Below are 18,044 nucleotides of genomic sequence, written 5' to 3'. Positions count from 1 at the left end.
AGCCTGAACTGATTTGATTGACTGATAGTATGTGACAGCCTGGCAAATATCAGTCTGTTAATAGTGTCCTGAACAAATATTCCATGTTGTAAGATCATTAGTAGTGCTGTCATCCCTGTGGTGGATAACGAAGAAATTAGTCTCCTCTTTCAGCTTTTACATTAGATATTTATATGTTTTGAACAGCTTTGTGTTGTTTCTCCTGGACTTCTTGGATTCATTTTGGAGTGGAGCAGTAGAGCTTTGGCTAGCCCAGGGCATTCTTGTGAGCAGCATCTGTGAGGAAAAGCAGTTTCTCATTTAATTCATTTTTTTTTCTAAGTATGTACAAAAAATGAAAATTCAAAATGCAATGTACACCTGTGTAAAAGATAAAACAACTGAGGCTCTCACTTCAGTCAAACAGCCTTTCTAAAGTATTTGCTGGAATTAGCAGTGGGTTGCTGAAGTGGCCTCATAGGCTCTTTTCTTTATGTCAGAGCTAAATCGCAACTCAGTCTGATCTGGGAAAATGAGGCAGACGGGGAGTTATTGTAAGAGAAAACTACTCCTCAACTTCAGGATTAGCTAAATGTACAGCAGAGAGCTACTTCTGTTGCCTATATCTAAACATCTGTTTTAATTGCCTTCCTTAGGCTGTAATCAGGGAAATTTTTCCTTATGCCTAATTACAAAACCATTTGGCCAAAACATCCTTTGTGGGACCCATAGCTGTTCAGGAAGAGTTGGTTTATTTCCTACATTGCACCTTTCAGGTTCTAGCCACACTTCTGTGGCTCTGTTCAGTACAGGTGAAATGCTGTCGAGGATCTTTTGGGAGGGTTGTTTTGTTTTAAGATTGCCAAGCAGAATTACCTTGTTTCACCTTTAGTTCAGAAGTGGGCATGTTATTTCACTGTAATGAAGGTGATGGGCAAAAGGTTCCAGAGAGCCCCCAGATTATGAGGATTTTGGTTTAAAATCACAATTAATTCAAACTTTTTGTGAAACATTAGGTTCTTTATTTCTCTCTTTTTTTGGTTTACTAATCAAAAGCTTCATGAGCTGTTGTAGGTAAGAAAGCAGACATTATATGTAGCCTGTGGGATGAACCTGGAGAGAAGTCTTTGATGTACAGGATACGTGTTTGCAACAAAAACACTTTTGCTTTGATACTTGTGGGTATTATGTAATCTTTTGCCCAATATCATACATTTCCACAGAGGTTTTGAAAAATAACACACAAATTGGCACATGGGTCTCACCTATACATCATGAGAATAAGCACCTAAGTTGTGTTTAAAATTACCTGCCCTGTTGCAATCTATTTATCTTGTATTTCATCAGGGACCTGTTGCAGGGCAAAACTCTAAATTAATTGTTCCGCAGTCTGAAGGCTGTAATTTCACTTCAGAGCCAACCTTGCTTGATTGAATCTGCCTTAAATGAAACCGCCAAGAATTCTTTTGATTAACGTTAATGAGTAGAAGTTAGTGTGTACCTATCCTTTTATGCAATTAGAAACCAGTAAATAAGGACCCCATTTTTTCCCTGATGAAATCAGAAAATGTATACTTTTTTGTTATTGTTATTAATAAGCAAAAAGTTTTTAAAGGAAGCACATGTCACAGGAGATAGGTGGTTCAGTGATTGTATCTGTTTCTGTTTTATCTGCAGAGTATCTTTTATTACCAAGGGAGCTGCTTGATGTGGATGACAGTAAAAGGTTTTCCCGTAATCCCAGCTGCCCTGGATATTGCATTTTAGCAGGGAAATAATTATCATCATTCCCTCCTTATTTTTTTTTTTTATCTTCTCGTGGACACGTCCTTTATTCTAGTAAGACAGATCAGTATTAGCTCTGTTTAACCATTGCACAGCCAGGAAAAGTGCACAAGGAAATGCCTTCACTGACATAGTAGAGTTGTGTTATGTCACTCCTTGCTCAGCAGCCTCATAGCCATGGACCCACTAGCTTTCTTTTCTACTCCTGCTGTCATCAACCTACTCAGAAAAAACAGGATTGCTAAGCTGACAAAATCCCAACACATTGTGTCTTGAAGGAAAACAATCCAAAAAAGCCCCTCAAACCCACAGCCTGTCTCTTCTCTTTAATTGTTTCCCTTTCCCTATTCTCACAGCTGCATTTCCTCAGGTTTCTTGGTGGACAGCAAGGGACAACAGGCAAAATCCCAGTTTGGGGATGCACCAGCAGCCAGCACAAACAGTTGGCAGGAGTCATGCATTTCCTTCTGCTGCTCCTTGCAGAGCTCAGAGAATGAAAGGAAGTCAACCTATAACATAGAGTGAAGCAAATCCACTTGGGAGTTCTGAAGGAGCACATACATCTTTCTGTCATTCTCTGTCCTCTTTTATTTATTTATTTATTTTTGCACTTTGAATCTCTTTAACAGATAGACACGCTCAATTTATTTAAAATTAATAATGCAATTGTCCTTAACCTCTTAACTTCCTGGTGTCTGATGAGGAGCTTTTCAGTGATAAGTGTTAAAACAAGAGTTAGAAATAAATCTTGTATGAAATGCATTATTCAGCTGTTCTGTCCAGTTCTGAGAGAGAGCTGGCTGGTGAGGGCGACACTGTCAGAATTCAGCTTCCAGAATAAGATTCTTTAACTAAGAAGCCAAATGCTTTGTTTTGTTCTTAACTTGTATTCTGACTTGCCTTCCCTTGAAGGAGGTAATTATTTTGTACGCAGCTCTAAAACTATAACCACTTCAACTTTTCCCTTTGAAATGGGATTCTGCTCTTTTTGTGTGTCTGCTAGAATCCTGTTCTCAAGGAAAACACAAAACACTGGAATGAATGCTTTTCATCAAATATTAATTTGTTATTGTTATCTGCATGAACTACCAGTTTGAGTTTGCACCTCAGTGGCAAGTAGCAAGAGACAACTGAGAAAACATCACATGTAGTGCCCACAGATTTGAGCAAACTGAATGTGTTAGAGCCAGCGTAGACATAATTTATTGAGGTTTTCCTTGAAGTCACGAGGGCAGAAACATTGTAATGAAATTTTAGATGATTCATCAGCTGAATATTCAGTATGAGAGAGGAGACAGAGAATGTGAGTACATCCTACTGGCCTTTTTTTCCACAATGCATCCTTAATCTTTTTAACTGAGATGACCAGCTTCATACTAGTTACAGGTGAACTGATGTTCCTATAGCAAAAACCCTGTCAAGTGCGGTCAGTTGGTCATTTCTGTTTTTCTGAACACTGACACCAGTCACAAAGACCCTTCAAAGCTATTGAATGTGTGTCAGTTCAAAGTGACCATTAAAAGGAAATTGTTAGGTTCTGATATCAGCTTACAACAACATCCCTAATACCAAAGCTTTTTAAGAAGGGCTTTAAAGCCAACTGCTCACCAGCTTGGCTCCTGCAGATTGAATGCCTGCCTGTGACAGTGCACTTGTGAATACTGTTCTTAGAAACATCTCAATGAGATGGATTTCAGAAAGCATGCAGAATATTTTTAATAATCATTGGAAGATAAAAGGAAGCTTTTCCTTTTGTTATAGACGTGACTGCATACCATACAACTGCTATTGGAAAGCAAACTGCTGCAAATGTCAGTGTTTGATAATCCTACAGAAGATTGCTTCAATACCCGTAGTCTGAACTACATTTTAGAGTGATGATTTTAATTTCCCAGTAGAGGAACAGGAATGTAATAAAAGCACAGGAAGAAAGAGTACAGATGCATCCACAGAGAAAAATAGCATGTGTGTTTGGGAAGGGGGACCAAATTGCGAGCATCGATGATGTGAAATCCATGTCAAGTGCAAGTTTCTAGATTAGGTGTAGTCACCCTGCACCAAGAGCCTTTCATAACCTGTAATGCCTACTTAAAAATATTTTAAAACAAAACTAACTGTTTTTTGGCAACAACACCGAAGTCTTGCCATGCCTACAGACAGCAAATGTTTGCAGTTAACCACTGGAGAACGGTTTCCCAAGTCAGGTTCGGGGCCATCAGCACAGCATCAAGGCAGCACAAGGCACCTGGCTCCTTTTCTTTGAAGTGGCAGCCCTCACAGGGAAGCTGTAGCAGCTCTCAGCAGTAAAGCATTTCATCTGGTTTTGGGTGATCACTGCTGCTTGTGTGAGGTCACATTACCTTCAGAAATGAAGTGCATTCCATTTTACTGATTGATTAGATTTGCTAGATACAAATAAGTAGAAATTAGGATGTTGCGTGCATCAGCAGTTGATTCCATACCAATAAAATCTTACTTTGAGTAAAAGCCATTGAATCTCAGCCAGGCCCACAGCAAATGCAAGATGCTAGTCTTGTAATAGCAGTAGAGGAGAAAGATGATAGTTTGGAAGAAGTGAAATGAAAGCCTGGGGCTGTTTTCTGAATGAGATCACATCAAGCTTCATTCCAGCACGCTGCTAGATGCAAAAGGAACAGTAGATGTAAGCAATCTCTTGGTCTTGTTAGCTCCAACTCAAGATCAGGTCTGAAACCCTGTTTCTCAGAGCTTGCTAGAGGTAACTTCCATACAGAATGCATACTCCTTTGCAGTTAACTTTGGTGTTTCTTTTTTAAGGTGTGCAATTTCAGGTCCCTACCTCAAAAAATGGATCTTTTGTGATAGAATGTTGCAAACAAAAAATTAAACAGAATGTGTGTCTTGAGCCTATTTTCTTTTCTTTTTAGAGAATCCAAAAATAAGGCACATTTGTCATGATTTAGGAAGTTCTGAACACGTGGCAGCAGGATGAACTCTAGTTTAGCTCTGCATCATAATGTGTTTTCCTGTCAGTTCTGGATAAATCTCTCGGCATCCTGCTGCAAATCAAGTTCTGTAGTTGTGCACCTTGATCGGTCTCCAATAATGGCTCTCTGCATTCAGATGTGAGTAGATGAATAAAGAGAGTGCTAGACCAAGGACGCTGGCTTGAACTCATTGCTATACCTTCTCAAAACAAGAGTATCAGTCATTTTCCAGCATATGATTTCACCAAAGGAAGCAGAGGGTGATGCATGTCAAGTGCATTGGTATCTGTTTGCCAAGGCCACTCCAGCAGATGACATGCTGCCGCTGCTCACCCAGAGATGTGTGATAAAATCAATTCTGTTGTTATTCTTTCTGAATAGATTTTGACAGGACTTGTTTTGACTTCTGCTCCTGAGAAAAGATTGGTTTTCCTCACAAGCTGGGTCTTCTTGATCTTTTTTATATGGCCTTTAACCTTCCAAAGAAGTATCACAATGATAGACCACCTGTAAATCATAGTCCTTACTGGTTTTATCTTTTTCTTTTTTTTTTTTTGCCAGCCTACAATTCCATTTTCACTGGAGTTACTTAAAGCCGATGAATACGAGCTTTTAGCATGCAGGCATTGTAAGAAATATTAAGTCCTGTAGATTTAAATGAGTTTCAGGTAGAATAAGATTGTAATTTGGGAAGCAGACTGACTTCAGCAGTTAATTCGATGCAGCATAATAGTAATTCAACGTAATGTGCTCATGCCATTAGACTTGCACAGAAAAATGCTCTAAATAGGTATAATGAATAGTTTGGATTTTGAAAACCTAGGAGAGCAATTTCACCTTGAATCATAACTGGCATCTCACAGAATGCTTGTACATTACAAAAATTCAAAAAGGTGTAAGCATTCAAGTAAATTCCAGTACCACCCTGGGTAAAATTAAATTTTAGTGGCACTTGAACACTTCTGGAGATGTTATGGAGGAAACTGTAATTCTGATTCAAGGAATCTGCAACACAATGGGCTTAAAAACAGAGGCAGAATTTCTCACGGGGCTAAAATGCAAGTCCTGTTTTCTTTTATTAATGGAATTTAGATATTTGAAGATCTCAATTCTTACTAGCTTGGTTCTAAAATCATTTAGGTACCTCCAACTGTGCCCAGAGAGAAGGTGTGGATAGTGTGAATAGTCTCTCAGTAAGGCATCCTGAAGTTTAACATGGGCATGCTTCCATTTTGGGGGCAAATTGTTGCTGTGTGGAGTGGGGTTGGATGTGTAGGTATGAGGCATACAAGTGTAGGGTGAGGCAGTGCTTGCTTGGGAAGGCCTTCATTTCTGCCTAACTACTAGATATTATCTGTAAACAGGCTCACCTCTGATTAGGCCTAATCAAAGTGAACCAGAAGGGTTTGATTAAAACAAGTCAGTCCTTTATTCTTTGCTTGTGTAATGTGAAGCCAGTTAATCCAGCCCTGAGCCTAATTAATGTTTGCCAGTCTGAAGGAGACAGCCCTCCACTGAATATTTCTGGCTAGCAGTTGTGACTTGTCATTTTTAAACAATTTTGAATCTGTCTTCATTCCCCTGAAAAATCTCCCTGTGCTTGCACAAGCCATGTGAGACTAGAGCAAGGCCTGCAATGCCTATGGGACATAGACATTCATCTGAATTTATTACCTCTGACATACCAGGAAAGCTCTGCAGAACTTTGATAGTGCCTAGTACTGTCGTTTTTGCAAGGAGAATTCAGCCAGCCTGCCTGGTCTTTCTGCAACAGATACCGACCCTGGTGATCATGTCGTAATTCTAGAAGCTTTAATTCCATATATTTCACAGAACTAAGATCCTTTAGGCACAGGGTACTCTCCCAGGCACTAAGTCTTTTCTCACTGTTATGAAATCACAGCAGCACATAATGACCTAGGGATGTGTGCAGGAGATGAATGTGTGCGGATGCAGGGGTGACATTAGGTACGTCCTGAAGGGCCTGAAATATAACCTGAGATATTGATATCACCTGCTGTCCTGCTCACATATTTTACTGAGATCTGCTTCATGATATCTTATATGTCAAACTGCTGGGAAAATGAATTGAAGCCACGTATTTTCTCTTTTTAAGAACAACAATAGCAACAACAAAGTAGGCAAAATCACAGAAGGCCAAAACACTCATGAACAGTTCTGTCTGCTGAGTGGAGAATGGCTAGAGGTGAAGAAATTAAGTGTAATCTGTGTACAGTTCCCCATTCTTGCGTTTTGTTTTACTGCAAAGCAATACCACCTTTATTTTATATTCTTGCTGTCTGCCAATCCTTTCCCTGCTCGTTCATATTTAACAAATCCAGAAATGGATCTGAAAGTACTTTTAGAGAGCAGTCATAGCATTATGCTGGCAATTACTCACACCTAATTAGCCGGTTAGCCTCAGCAGGTCTCTTGGGGAAGGGGAGATTGCTTTAGTGGTGAACACAGGGCAGAAGCTTTGCTGTGATGAACTGAATCGTGTCCTGGAGGACTGAGCTATCCGTGCAGAGAAGCCTGCTGGAACTGCTGGCTGGAAGGAATGCCTCTGTTTGGGCAGCTCGAATGCCCCTTGCTATATAAAGTTGGGAGAATTTGGAGAACCTGCTCCTTTGGAACTCAGTTCCTACCAAAACTTCCTATCCCAGTCTTCCACTCCTGACCTGGTAATCTGCTCCCGTTGGTGTTTAAGGTGTGAGCTATGTGTCCTGCATGAGGCAGAGCTGGCTTAGCTTGCCACCTAAGGGCTCACTTGTTCCCCACTTGATGCAAGCTGCTTTCCTCTCTTGGCAGCCTGCTGATTCCCTCTGACTTTTGCCAGTAAGAACAAAATAAATAAATAAATAAATAAATAAATAAATAAATGAAGCAAGAAGCCGCAGAAGAAGCAGATCCAATTAGGAGTTTGAATCCTATATTTATTGGGCAGGCATAAGATCTCTCTGGATTCTGTATATAACATCACACCAGATGGGGCCCTCTGCCAACCTGAAGTTGCCACCAGACACCATCTCCTGTCAGAGTCATTTAAGCCCGGCTTTTTTCTGTCAGTAGATGTTGTTGTTAGTGATGATGGCTGGCATTTCTCTAGCGTTGCGTATTTGAAAAACCTCCCTTGAAGCCTTTGTTTCTCTCCTCATCCAGACACCAGTGAGTGGTCTAAAATAAAGAAAGTGCTTAATTAGGGAAAAGGACCCAAAATATTCATTTCCCTTTGCATATGCCTGACAGTTTCTTTCTAGGAGACAAGGACAGGAGATTTCTGATTTCTGCAGTAATGAGGAGCTCCTGCAGCAGGCTTTGCCTTCTGAGCAGATCCTTACTTTTGTGATCCCAGATTGGCAGCTAAGCACATTCCTTGTTCTGGGACAGATTCTTCCTCAGGAGTAGTTGACTTTGTGAATGTTCTCTCTGAAATCGGTGTGATAATTGTGGTATAATGCATATTTACAGAGTCACGGAATGTGTTTCAGACTTTTTTTTGTAATCAGATATCTTTCAGACTTTTTTTTGTAATCAGATATCTTTCCTATAGAAAACAGCTGCTGATACCTGCATATGCTCTGCTCTATGAATAATTCAAATCCAGATTTGATTTGAAGCTTGCAGCACTTAACACTAGTCAACAGAATAATTATGTGATTGATACTGAGGAAAACTAGCATCTATATTAAAGGGAGAGAAGAGCTGATGCTAAAAGTTGGATGAGCAAGTTAATTATTCCTGCCTCTGATGACCTCCTGTGACCTTGGGGCAAAGATTTTTCCCTGTCAGGCGGATGTGTAGGTGTTGAAAGGAGGGGGGGAAAAAGAAGCAATTGTTTCAGAAATCCCCAAAGCTTGCTAAGGCTTATCTTATGAAAATCTGTGGTACTTTCAGCTCTGTCAAGTATCAGTGGGCGATATTTAGTATGCTAATTGCAAAGTATTATATTGAAAGAATGTAAAACTTTTTTTTTTTTTTTTTGAGGACGTAGCTAGAAACAGCAGCAGGGGAAGGTGTTCCAAATTTCTTCACTTTCTGGAAGCACTGGAGTTGATGAGATTTCAAACCAACCAAAGTTTAATGAAAAATCCAATTCTTCCTAAGCTCTGCTATTGGTCTCTGAGGCTGTCGCTGTTTGTAATGGATTATGAGAACAATGTCATTGAACTGAATTCTTCTTTAATATGACACAACTGAAAGGATGATAAGAACGCTTTCACTTGTGGGAAAGCTTTTTGATTGTAATAACTTTAATAACTTTAAATTAAGTTATGGATTTATGTTAAAATATATAAAATTAGGAGGTCCCTACATCATGAAGGAGTGCAGAAATCATTAGAATGACTTTGCTGTGCTGATGGATCAAGCCTTAGATGAACACTGGCCTACTGATAAAGAAGTGAACCTGATTAAAATAGTCATTTTTAATAAGCTTTCAAAATGGTTCCCATTTTGCCATCAGCATAATTAAACTGGAGGGAAAGCTACTCAAACCAGTAAGTGAAAAGAAAACTTTGGGCCTCTCCTGACTTTCTCCTGTCTCGCTTCACTTCCTAACGCTCGAAATTCAAGATTAATGCTTGCAAACGTGGTAGCTTAAATTTTAAGATAAAGTCTGTTAAGATGGTAATGCGTGCCAAGAGAGGAAAGATACTGCCTTTCCTTTTAAAATTTCTTTTATTTTTATTTTTTAAACCTGGCTTTCTATCTTAGTAAGTCTTGCCAAGAGTCTTTCCATTCCGTAAGCTGCTGTTCCTGGATGTACATTTAAACTGAGTAACCAGTACGGACTGTTCACAGGATATACTCATTTTCTGCTCCTGCTATAGTGCCAGGGTGCTGTACCCTCACATTGAGACATTTACACATTTGTAATTAGGATCTTTGCTGGTAAACCACCAACGGAGCAGGTGAAGTGAAACTCCTAAGCACATTTGAAAGGCTACTGATTACAAGTCTAAATGTAGAACAAATGACTGTAGTCCTGAAAGGCTAACAAGCATAAATGAGTGAGATGTGTATTTGTAGCATTTATGTAGTTTTTCCTTTATAAGTTAATCATGCAAGTCTAGCAAAAGTGGAGTTGCTGTAAAATAGCACTTTGCATACAAGGAAAAATGATTTAGATTCTATTTGTGAAGTGCTGGTAGGATGTCACAGCATTAATTTATATAAAATCTGTACATGGTCTATGTTGGCACCTTGAACTTGCCAGCATCAATTACTTGTTTTGTTTTTTTTAGAAGAGAGCACATCAAAAGATACCAGAGTGCTTCCCACCTGGTTTTTACTCAGCACAAACAACAGCATTGCTCTGTAAACAGTGAAAAATTATACCTGCTGCTGGAAGTGAATTTAATATGAAAGCTCTGAAAACATCTCTGCCCCTGCTCATTGTGTCCCAGCAGAGGATGTAATTTCATCTAGCCTTGCTGCCACTCCAGCAGCTTCCGGTGGGCTCCTGAGCTGCCACGAAGTCTGTATCAAGTTCCTTCCATGTCTCCAGCAAAGTTTTCTCTCCATGCTTCTTGATGAGTTGCCCCTGCCTCTCTCCCTGGCTGCAGTCACCTTCATTCCATGCACCAATGAGGAGTTCTCTTCATTTTTCTCCTACCACATTCTTCAGCTTTGTCCATGCTGCAGTAGATAGGACAGAGTAACCTTCCCCCTCGCTGCCTCTCCACAGCCCTTTAATAGGGGCACACACATTAATTGTGTGAGCTCTGTTTTCCGTCTATGGGAATTAACTCCCAATCAGCATATCTGGGCAGAGGAGCCTTAATTGAACTGAAGCAACAGCTTCTTTGTGTCAAGGGCACATCAGCTCTGTGCTGTGCTGACATATCAGCATTGCAAACAAGGGCGAATGCAGATATGGGATTTAAAAGAGGGCTAATTTGTTCAGAAATGGTTGTTGAAGAGCACATAATGCCAAGCCATATGGCTGGAAATCTTCACAGAAAATGAATTCCATCATAATCTGGTATAGTCTGCTTGTTGTCATTTTCCCAAGTATCTTCTTCACGTTCAAAGAATCTGAGCTATTCACAGAGCAACTCCTGTGTGCAGATCTGGGAAAATAAGTATACCTGCTGCTGTTCCTCGTGTTTCTCTGTTAGATAAGTATATGCTTATAGCAGAGGGATTTTATTTATATATTTATTCACTCTTCCGTTAGAGCTGTTGTGCCAAAACAATGAATAATGGCTCTACAGCAAAGGCATGACAGTCAATTATCTGGCCATACATACCGAGGTGAATGCAATAGGTCTTATAATGTCTCCAGTGAGAAATTTTGGTACCTTTGAGCCTTCAGTAGCCATAAACTGAAATTACTGCAGTAACTTTTCAGCACAGTGCTAAAACTGTAATGGTATGCTATGTTTTACATTTGATTTTCCACCATACTCATCCTTCAGGCATTACTGGATTGGGACTGCTTTGAAGGGGCCTATTTTGTGAACTAATTATGACAAATGCTGATATGACATCTGTTGCTCACTTTGAATTACCTCTTAGTCGGTTGGAATTCATCTTGGAAGTATTTTTGTAATGAATATTTTTCATGAGCTCTAATACAACGTGTGGGAGATCTGAATAAAAAAGAAAATTCACCAGTCCTGCCAAGAGAATACCTTACATGCCAGCTTCTACTTCTTGTTGTTATCCTGCATTCTGCGCTGGTTTCCAAGGTACTTTAAATATATAACAGGCTGTTATATTATGGAAAAATTCTCCTTGAGAAGTAAATAACTAGGACCGCTCCCTGAACAGACCTCTTTCGTGGCCCAGGAGTTGCTGCATTCAGATCACTAAACCTTGTGTTCTTCATGGGCTGTTGTGCTGTGCTGTCTTGTAGATGTATTTCCCACTGCATCCAGGATCAGTGAATAATTTCTCAAATTACCTTTTTCTGTGGCCAGTCTGTAGGGAGCAAAGGTGTTCCTTTTGTTCAAGATGAGATTTCCCTTGCAGCTATTTGGGTGACACATGGTAATGTTTTATCACTTGCCCAATCAACATCTTACCTACTGTGTCCATTCAGAATTTATAACTATGGCTTATTAAACTATGCTAAATGATCATCATAATTCAACCCATATGTGAGGGAAACCCCTTCAGGTTTGTGAAAGTTAACTTTGTATTAATATGCATCTGTCACAATTTCTTTGGATATGAATGGTTGCAAGTCATGCAGCGGTTGGTGAATATTAACTTTTGAGAAGGGGAATGCTTCTTATGTGTCAGACTTTTTAAAAAATAATTGTAAAAAAAACGTTCAGAGGGCAACTCAATGAAAAGATGCTCTTATGTTCTGAGATGATATGGAAGTCATACGATATTTGTGCAGATGGCCTTGATCAAAACAAATCCTTTTCCGTGAGAGGTTCGTAAAGGCTTGATGAGGAAGATTTCTAAAGTCCTTTTGTGTCCATATGTGCTGAAATTCCTGCAGAATAGATCTGAGGTGTGCACCTGCTGCAGTGTTTTGTTATGCTAGAGCACAGTATTAGCAGGTCTTGATTAGCAGAAGCATTACACTAGTGCAGAGTAAAGCAGTAAATGAGCTTGGCAGGGAAAGAAAATGGGAAATATTTATTTTCTACTTTTCCCCATCTTAATGTGGGTATTTCAGGAGAACTGTTTTATGGATGGACTTAAATGCTGAGGGTTACTGAAAGGACTTTTCACAGTCCATGGAGATATTGTTGTGTCGGGCTTTTTTTTTTTTTTTTTGTACTGCCATTTGTTTAATTCTTCAAGGCATTTGTAATCAATTTGACTTGATCAAGAAAACCTTAGGACATTTTGCATTTTGTTCCGCAGACATACCTCAGGAGCTTTTTCACTGCAATGCTGAAATCTCCATCATCTCCGCTGCACATTGATAAAGTGGGGTCAACTCTGTCCAAACACACCATCTGTGAGTTCTCGCCGTTCTTCAGGAAAGGAGTATTTGACTATAGCAGTCACGGGACCAGCTAACTTCTGTGCCAGGACCCTCATGCCAGAGGAGCACAGTCAGTGGTGCTTTCGCTTCTGTAGTGTGAGAAATATGAAGGGGAAGAAGAAAGGGTGTCTTCTTTCATGCCTGAAAAGCTGCATCAAACCAACGCTAGCTAAAGATGGCCTGATGCTAGCTTTTGCCCTTTCCCACTTCTCATATCAGTGCCTACATTTTCCTGGCATGAAGTACACAGACATTGTTTGTGAGTTGCACTTTTAATACTGTACAAACATTTCTGACACTCATACTGGGTTTGGATCCACTCCTTGGTGGATCCCTTCTTCACATTTGCTCAGACAATTTGTTATGATCGTGTGAGTTCACCTCATGTTCACTGTGTTGGAGTGTTGTACTGACGGAGAGTTTCTGAGCAGCCTTTCAGTTTCTGTCCAAGCTGCTCCTTAAAGAACATTTCCTGTTTTGATTTCTTGTAGCATATTATGGTATTTAAGGTAATGCTTATACTCTACTTTGTTCTTTTTTTTTTCTCCCAGAATGCATATTTTAAGTGTTTGTTTGTGTGGTTGTACAGTATTTCTCAGAAGAATTAAAGAGCCTGAGTTACTTGAATGTTTACAAAACATATACAGAAAGAATATAATTTAAAACCTTTAAAAGTCTTCCACACTTGAGTATTTTGAAGCAGAACGAATCACTTGCTGTTAATTAAGGAGTAAAGGAAGCGATAGTTACTGAAGAATGCAGTCGGTATTTTTTCACGTTTTCTAATTACCTAGACTGTAAGTGGATACTGTGCTGTGTACAGAGCTCAGAGCTATGCTATAAAGCTAACTCAGACTGCTGGATTTCTTTTTCTTGAGAACAGCTTCTTCACAATAACATAACACTGTAGACCTGAATTTTATTTGCATCAGTTAAAATCTACAGGATTTTACTAACTACTTTAAAATTACTCAGGACATATTCAGACTTGCACATGTATATACAGTTAGAATTCATATTGTTGCAGATCCAAAAATATGTATACACCGTGACTGGAATTGGGTGTATGTAAATGTTAATGTATAATTGGTTGTAAAAAAAGCAGAATTGATCAGCTTTCTGTTACTATAAGAATGTGTCCTGGAAGGTAAGTTAAGGAGTATGAAGTGTTATTTGTGGGCTGCCATCATTGACGATTGGTGATTCTTGGTAATCAAATTATTTCTTGTTGTGGACGATGATTATTAAAACCTGAAGCAACAACACTGGCAACACTTTCATTTCATGACCTGAATTACAAAAACAGTAATGCTTTTATTAAGATATTTAGTATGATAAATACAGTTCTCCACTACTAAGACCAACCTGCTGTGGTAAGCATCTCAAATTCAGGAAAAAAATAAAATAGGAAAAAACTGACTAAAATGGATCATTTTAAATGTCAAAGTATTACTATTATATTGTTTTGCTTCAGTGAAAATAAATGTTAAGATAAAGTTTCAAAGCTGTCTCTTGTCAAGTGATACCATGGTAGGCTTAAATGTCTTTTGATATGTGTAACTGTACCTAAATGTTGTTAAATTATCTTTCTCTTGGCACCTTAAATCAGAAGCCAGGTTTTTAAAAGTGAAACATTCAGTCAGACCTGCTGATTCCCAGTCTGGCTTTGCATCCTATTTCCCAGCTGTTCCCAGTCTTCCTTGTGCAATTCCACACTGGAACAGTGGACCACCACTAACAGAAACATGGCCTTGTCATTCTTTCCATGCCCTGTGCTGCTTCTACTGCACTTCTCTTTTTTTCTCTCAGGACCTTTCTGAGTTTGTATTGCCCTCTCCGCCCGAGTCTAGGAGGCTGTGTCTTCATTTCCACTCCATAGCCTGCTTCTTTCTTCAGCATGCCATTCAGCTTTGCTGACGTTTTCTGAAGGAGAAGGACAAGGTTGGGACCTTGCTGGGTTCCTTTGGTAAGCAGAATGACTGTTGCTTGATGTTTCTGCACACATTAACGGAAGATTGGTATTTTCACTTGTCTGTTATTGGTCTTGGTGGTGTATGAGTTGTGTATGAGAGCTTTACAGAGGTAGAAATCAGGTGTTACATTGCTATTTTGTTCTGGCAGGGGAATTTTGACCCTAGATCACACTTCAGTACTAGGAAGTCTTCTCAGTTTCTCCTGTCCTAACCTACTTCTTCCTCACTACACTGCCATGTGATAAAGAATTAGTGCTAAATAGTTTTTAAAATGAATTTTACATAATAGTTTGTAGATCATTGTTTCCTGTGTACCACTTCTGTGAAGGCACCAACTTGGCAGAGCAAGAAATAGCAGGCTGCTCTGTCTGCTGTGCAAAAACCCTTGCTGTAGATTTTCTACCTGAAAAACCATTGGTGTTGCCAAGAGTTTTCCCACTGCAACAATGCAGCACCTGACAAGTGAAACTGTCATGCCACAATGCAAGTGTACAAGAAGGACTGAGTGTGCAGGACTCCCAGAGGTAAGTTGTGCCTGGTGTCAGCTTGGATTTGGAGAACCTGTTTAAAAAAAACACAGCTGGACAAAGAGTTGAGTGAAAAGTATGAATATTTCTATTTTTCACATTGACTTAAAAGAAGACTTGTACTTGGTTCCTGTCTACAGTACAAATTAATTCAGGGAGGACCAGATGCTCTAGTGGTATAAATCTGCCAATAAGGTGGCTAATTTGTGTTGGCTACCTTATCTGGCCTGTAGCATTAAATGTGTAGATTGCAAATAACAAAGTAAAGGCTGATTAATCACTCAATTTAAAATGTCACCAAGATGAAAGATAGAGAAATGCAAGTGTAAGCATGCAATTAGGACTGCAGCCCCAGGCCATCAGCTTTTCCCACCTTCTTAGATATTCTTCAGCATGATCCAGAGTGTAATAAATGATCACAACCTAAGGCTAGACAAGGAGGCATCTTTTAATAATATCATCACCTATGATCTTTAAGCCAGGCTATGTCTCTTCAGAAATTTTCAATAGAAGCTGAGAAGCATTGAAATTATGGGCCATTTTCAAGATGTCTAAACTGCATCTCTGTAAAGTTTTCCTCAGGCTATAGAATTTTCCATTAATTTTACTTTCAAAATATTGACTCTTGTGAAAGAGTCATCTTCAGGGCTGGTCATTTTTCAGAGTGCATCTATATTTGTGCTTGTGGGCTTCATGTCAACTAAGTCCTTAAGCTAAAGCTTAACTTTTGTTTTGGGACTGTTTGTATGTTAAAGAAAATGGAATATTTGTACTTTACTGAACTGGGGCCATTGTTCTTGTCCTCCCCCCTAAAGCTGTCCCTCTATTTGAGTCATCGGACCATTTGGCTCATATCCTTGCCTGACTCTGTGACAGTTTTTCATCTGTAGTCACCTAAAAAAATGCCACAAGGCACACTAGAATTGGTGCAGAGCTATTTTTCTGTATGACAACTTGGTCAAGATTCATAAAGTCAGAGCTAAGCCTCCTTGTTGGTCTTGGGCCCCTACTTCAAGGGTGTCCAACCTTTTGCTTGCTGGACCACACTGAGCAAAGAGGAATTGCCTTGTTCTGTGTACACATAGGTCGCTCTGAAAGTAATACCTCCTACTTATTTCCATTGAAACTACAACTTGTACAAAGAGTACAATAACACTGTTTGATAGAGAAAACTCTCTGCTACTAAACACTATTTTTCAACATAGTTGCCACCATTAGCTATACATCTGCACCAGAGATGAACAAGAGCCTGCATGCTGAACTTGTAAAAATCTGCACCATTGAAGGTGGTATTTACTTCTGCAGTAAAAATCTGAAATGCACCACACACCGCCTCACTGTGCTCACATCCACTGTTTGGCCTCCCTAAATGTTCAGCAAACATTGATGGGTGCCATTTTTTCTGCATGGAGAGTTCAGTTCCACACCTTTGCTTCACACACACTTCTGTGTCAGGTGCCATTCTGTAAGACTGCCCCTCTGCTGCTGTCTGTCGCACAGCAACAAAATGTAATGGGATATCAATGGGAAGGTTTCTGCCTTTACTGCGATCCCACTCTTAATTCATCAATCTGGTTCGATGGCAGCGGCTGCAGTTCTCAGGTGATCAACAGATTTTTTATGACATTTTACTCTTTGTGTGCTTCATCCTGGAGAGCAGTTGTTTAGCTGGTATATCACATTATTTGCCCTAAGTGAGCCAGCACTGCACTGCACCCTGCCCGTGCCCCGCTTCCAGCCCAGGCAGTGACCATCACACACCGCTGTGGGCTCAGGGCCGGGTCAGGCCGCACTGTGGGGCAGAGCTGACGCCATGATGGTGGGAAATGGGGTGGCTGCAGGATGGGCTGGGCTGGGCTGTGTGCGGCTACAGGTCAGACATACCTGCCCTAAGCCTTTAACTAGCAGTGCTTTTCCTCTGGATGTGCTGCTGAGTGTAGGAAAGGTGTCAGAGCAGCCCTGAAGCCCTGCTCCTGGCATTTTCCTGCCTCTGCAAGAGCCAGCGGGATAATTTGTAAAGCTCATATCCATCTGCTGCTGTTGGGGATGGTGCACTGATCCATATGAAGGTCTTACAACTGCCTTAAAAATGTGAGGTAAAAAACTAAAACCTCTGTGTCGAGCTTGGTTGATTCCTTCAAGTTTTTTTGCAGCTGTTGCAGATAAAGTGAGGAACCAAACTAAGTAAAACAAACAAACAAAAAAACAAAACAAAAAAACCCCCACAACTGTGTAGGACATGGGATGTGTTGCTGCAGACATCCAGACCAGTTTAATCAGTGAGCCTTTACAAACTACTGCAGAATTTCCCATTTGTTGCCCATGTGTACGAGAATGAGAACCATGTTGTACTGGACTGAGATAAAGCTTGCAGTTTTGTCATCTGCCAGTTTGCTGCTTTATCTTCCCACTGAAGCTCTAAAGCCCTAAGAAATGAAATACTTAGCAAGATTCTTATATCCAGCCCTGGGTTTGGTTTTTTTTTTTCTGTATTTCCATAGAGCCTGGGAACAAAAGACGTAACTTTTGCTAACAGGAGGTCTTCATGAGCAATTAACATCTGTGAAGCTGCAGTGGGCCCTAAGATCTGGTTAAAGGGCTGCAGTCCTCATATATTTCCTTGGCAGATCTATGAAGTGTACTTCGTACACACTGCATACAGCCATATATTGTTTTGGGTTTTTTTAATCACTGCAGAGCAGGATGCTGCTGTAAACACACTTTTCTTTTTTCTCCCCTAAACAATGACAACAAATAAGTCACTTTTTTGTAAATGAATGATTTCGGTGCAGACTGAATAAGTTTATGGATGACCCTAAACGGGGTGGAGCTGCTGACTCTGTTGAGGACCCTGATGCTG

At 40.0% G+C, this 18,044-nt stretch overlaps 1 protein-coding gene across 2 annotated transcripts in view; it reads left to right on the top strand.

The window, feature by feature from the left end:
- KIF16B (kinesin family member 16B) overlaps nucleotides 1–13,835 on the top strand; it is a 134,125-nt gene extending 120,290 nt beyond the window's left edge. For both annotated transcript variants that reach the window (XM_065739534.1, XM_065739533.1), the window contains one exon: nucleotides 12,561–13,835. In XM_065739534.1, coding sequence (XP_065595606.1) covers nucleotides 12,561–12,719 — 159 coding nt within the window. In that variant the 3' untranslated portion in view covers nucleotides 12,720–13,835. The remainder of the gene's footprint in view (nucleotides 1–12,560) is intronic.
- The last annotated feature ends 4,209 nt before the right edge of the window (nucleotides 13,836–18,044 follow it).

Source organism: Cyrtonyx montezumae, unplaced genomic scaffold (genome assembly GCF_038088225.1).
Source record: "Cyrtonyx montezumae isolate F1298 unplaced genomic scaffold, pur_monq_1.0 scaffold_24, whole genome shotgun sequence".
Classification (NCBI taxonomy): Eukaryota; Metazoa; Chordata; class Aves; order Galliformes; family Odontophoridae; genus Cyrtonyx; species Cyrtonyx montezumae.
The sequence above is the reverse complement of the archived record's forward strand: the minus strand, read 5'-3'. Positions and strand labels throughout refer to the sequence as shown.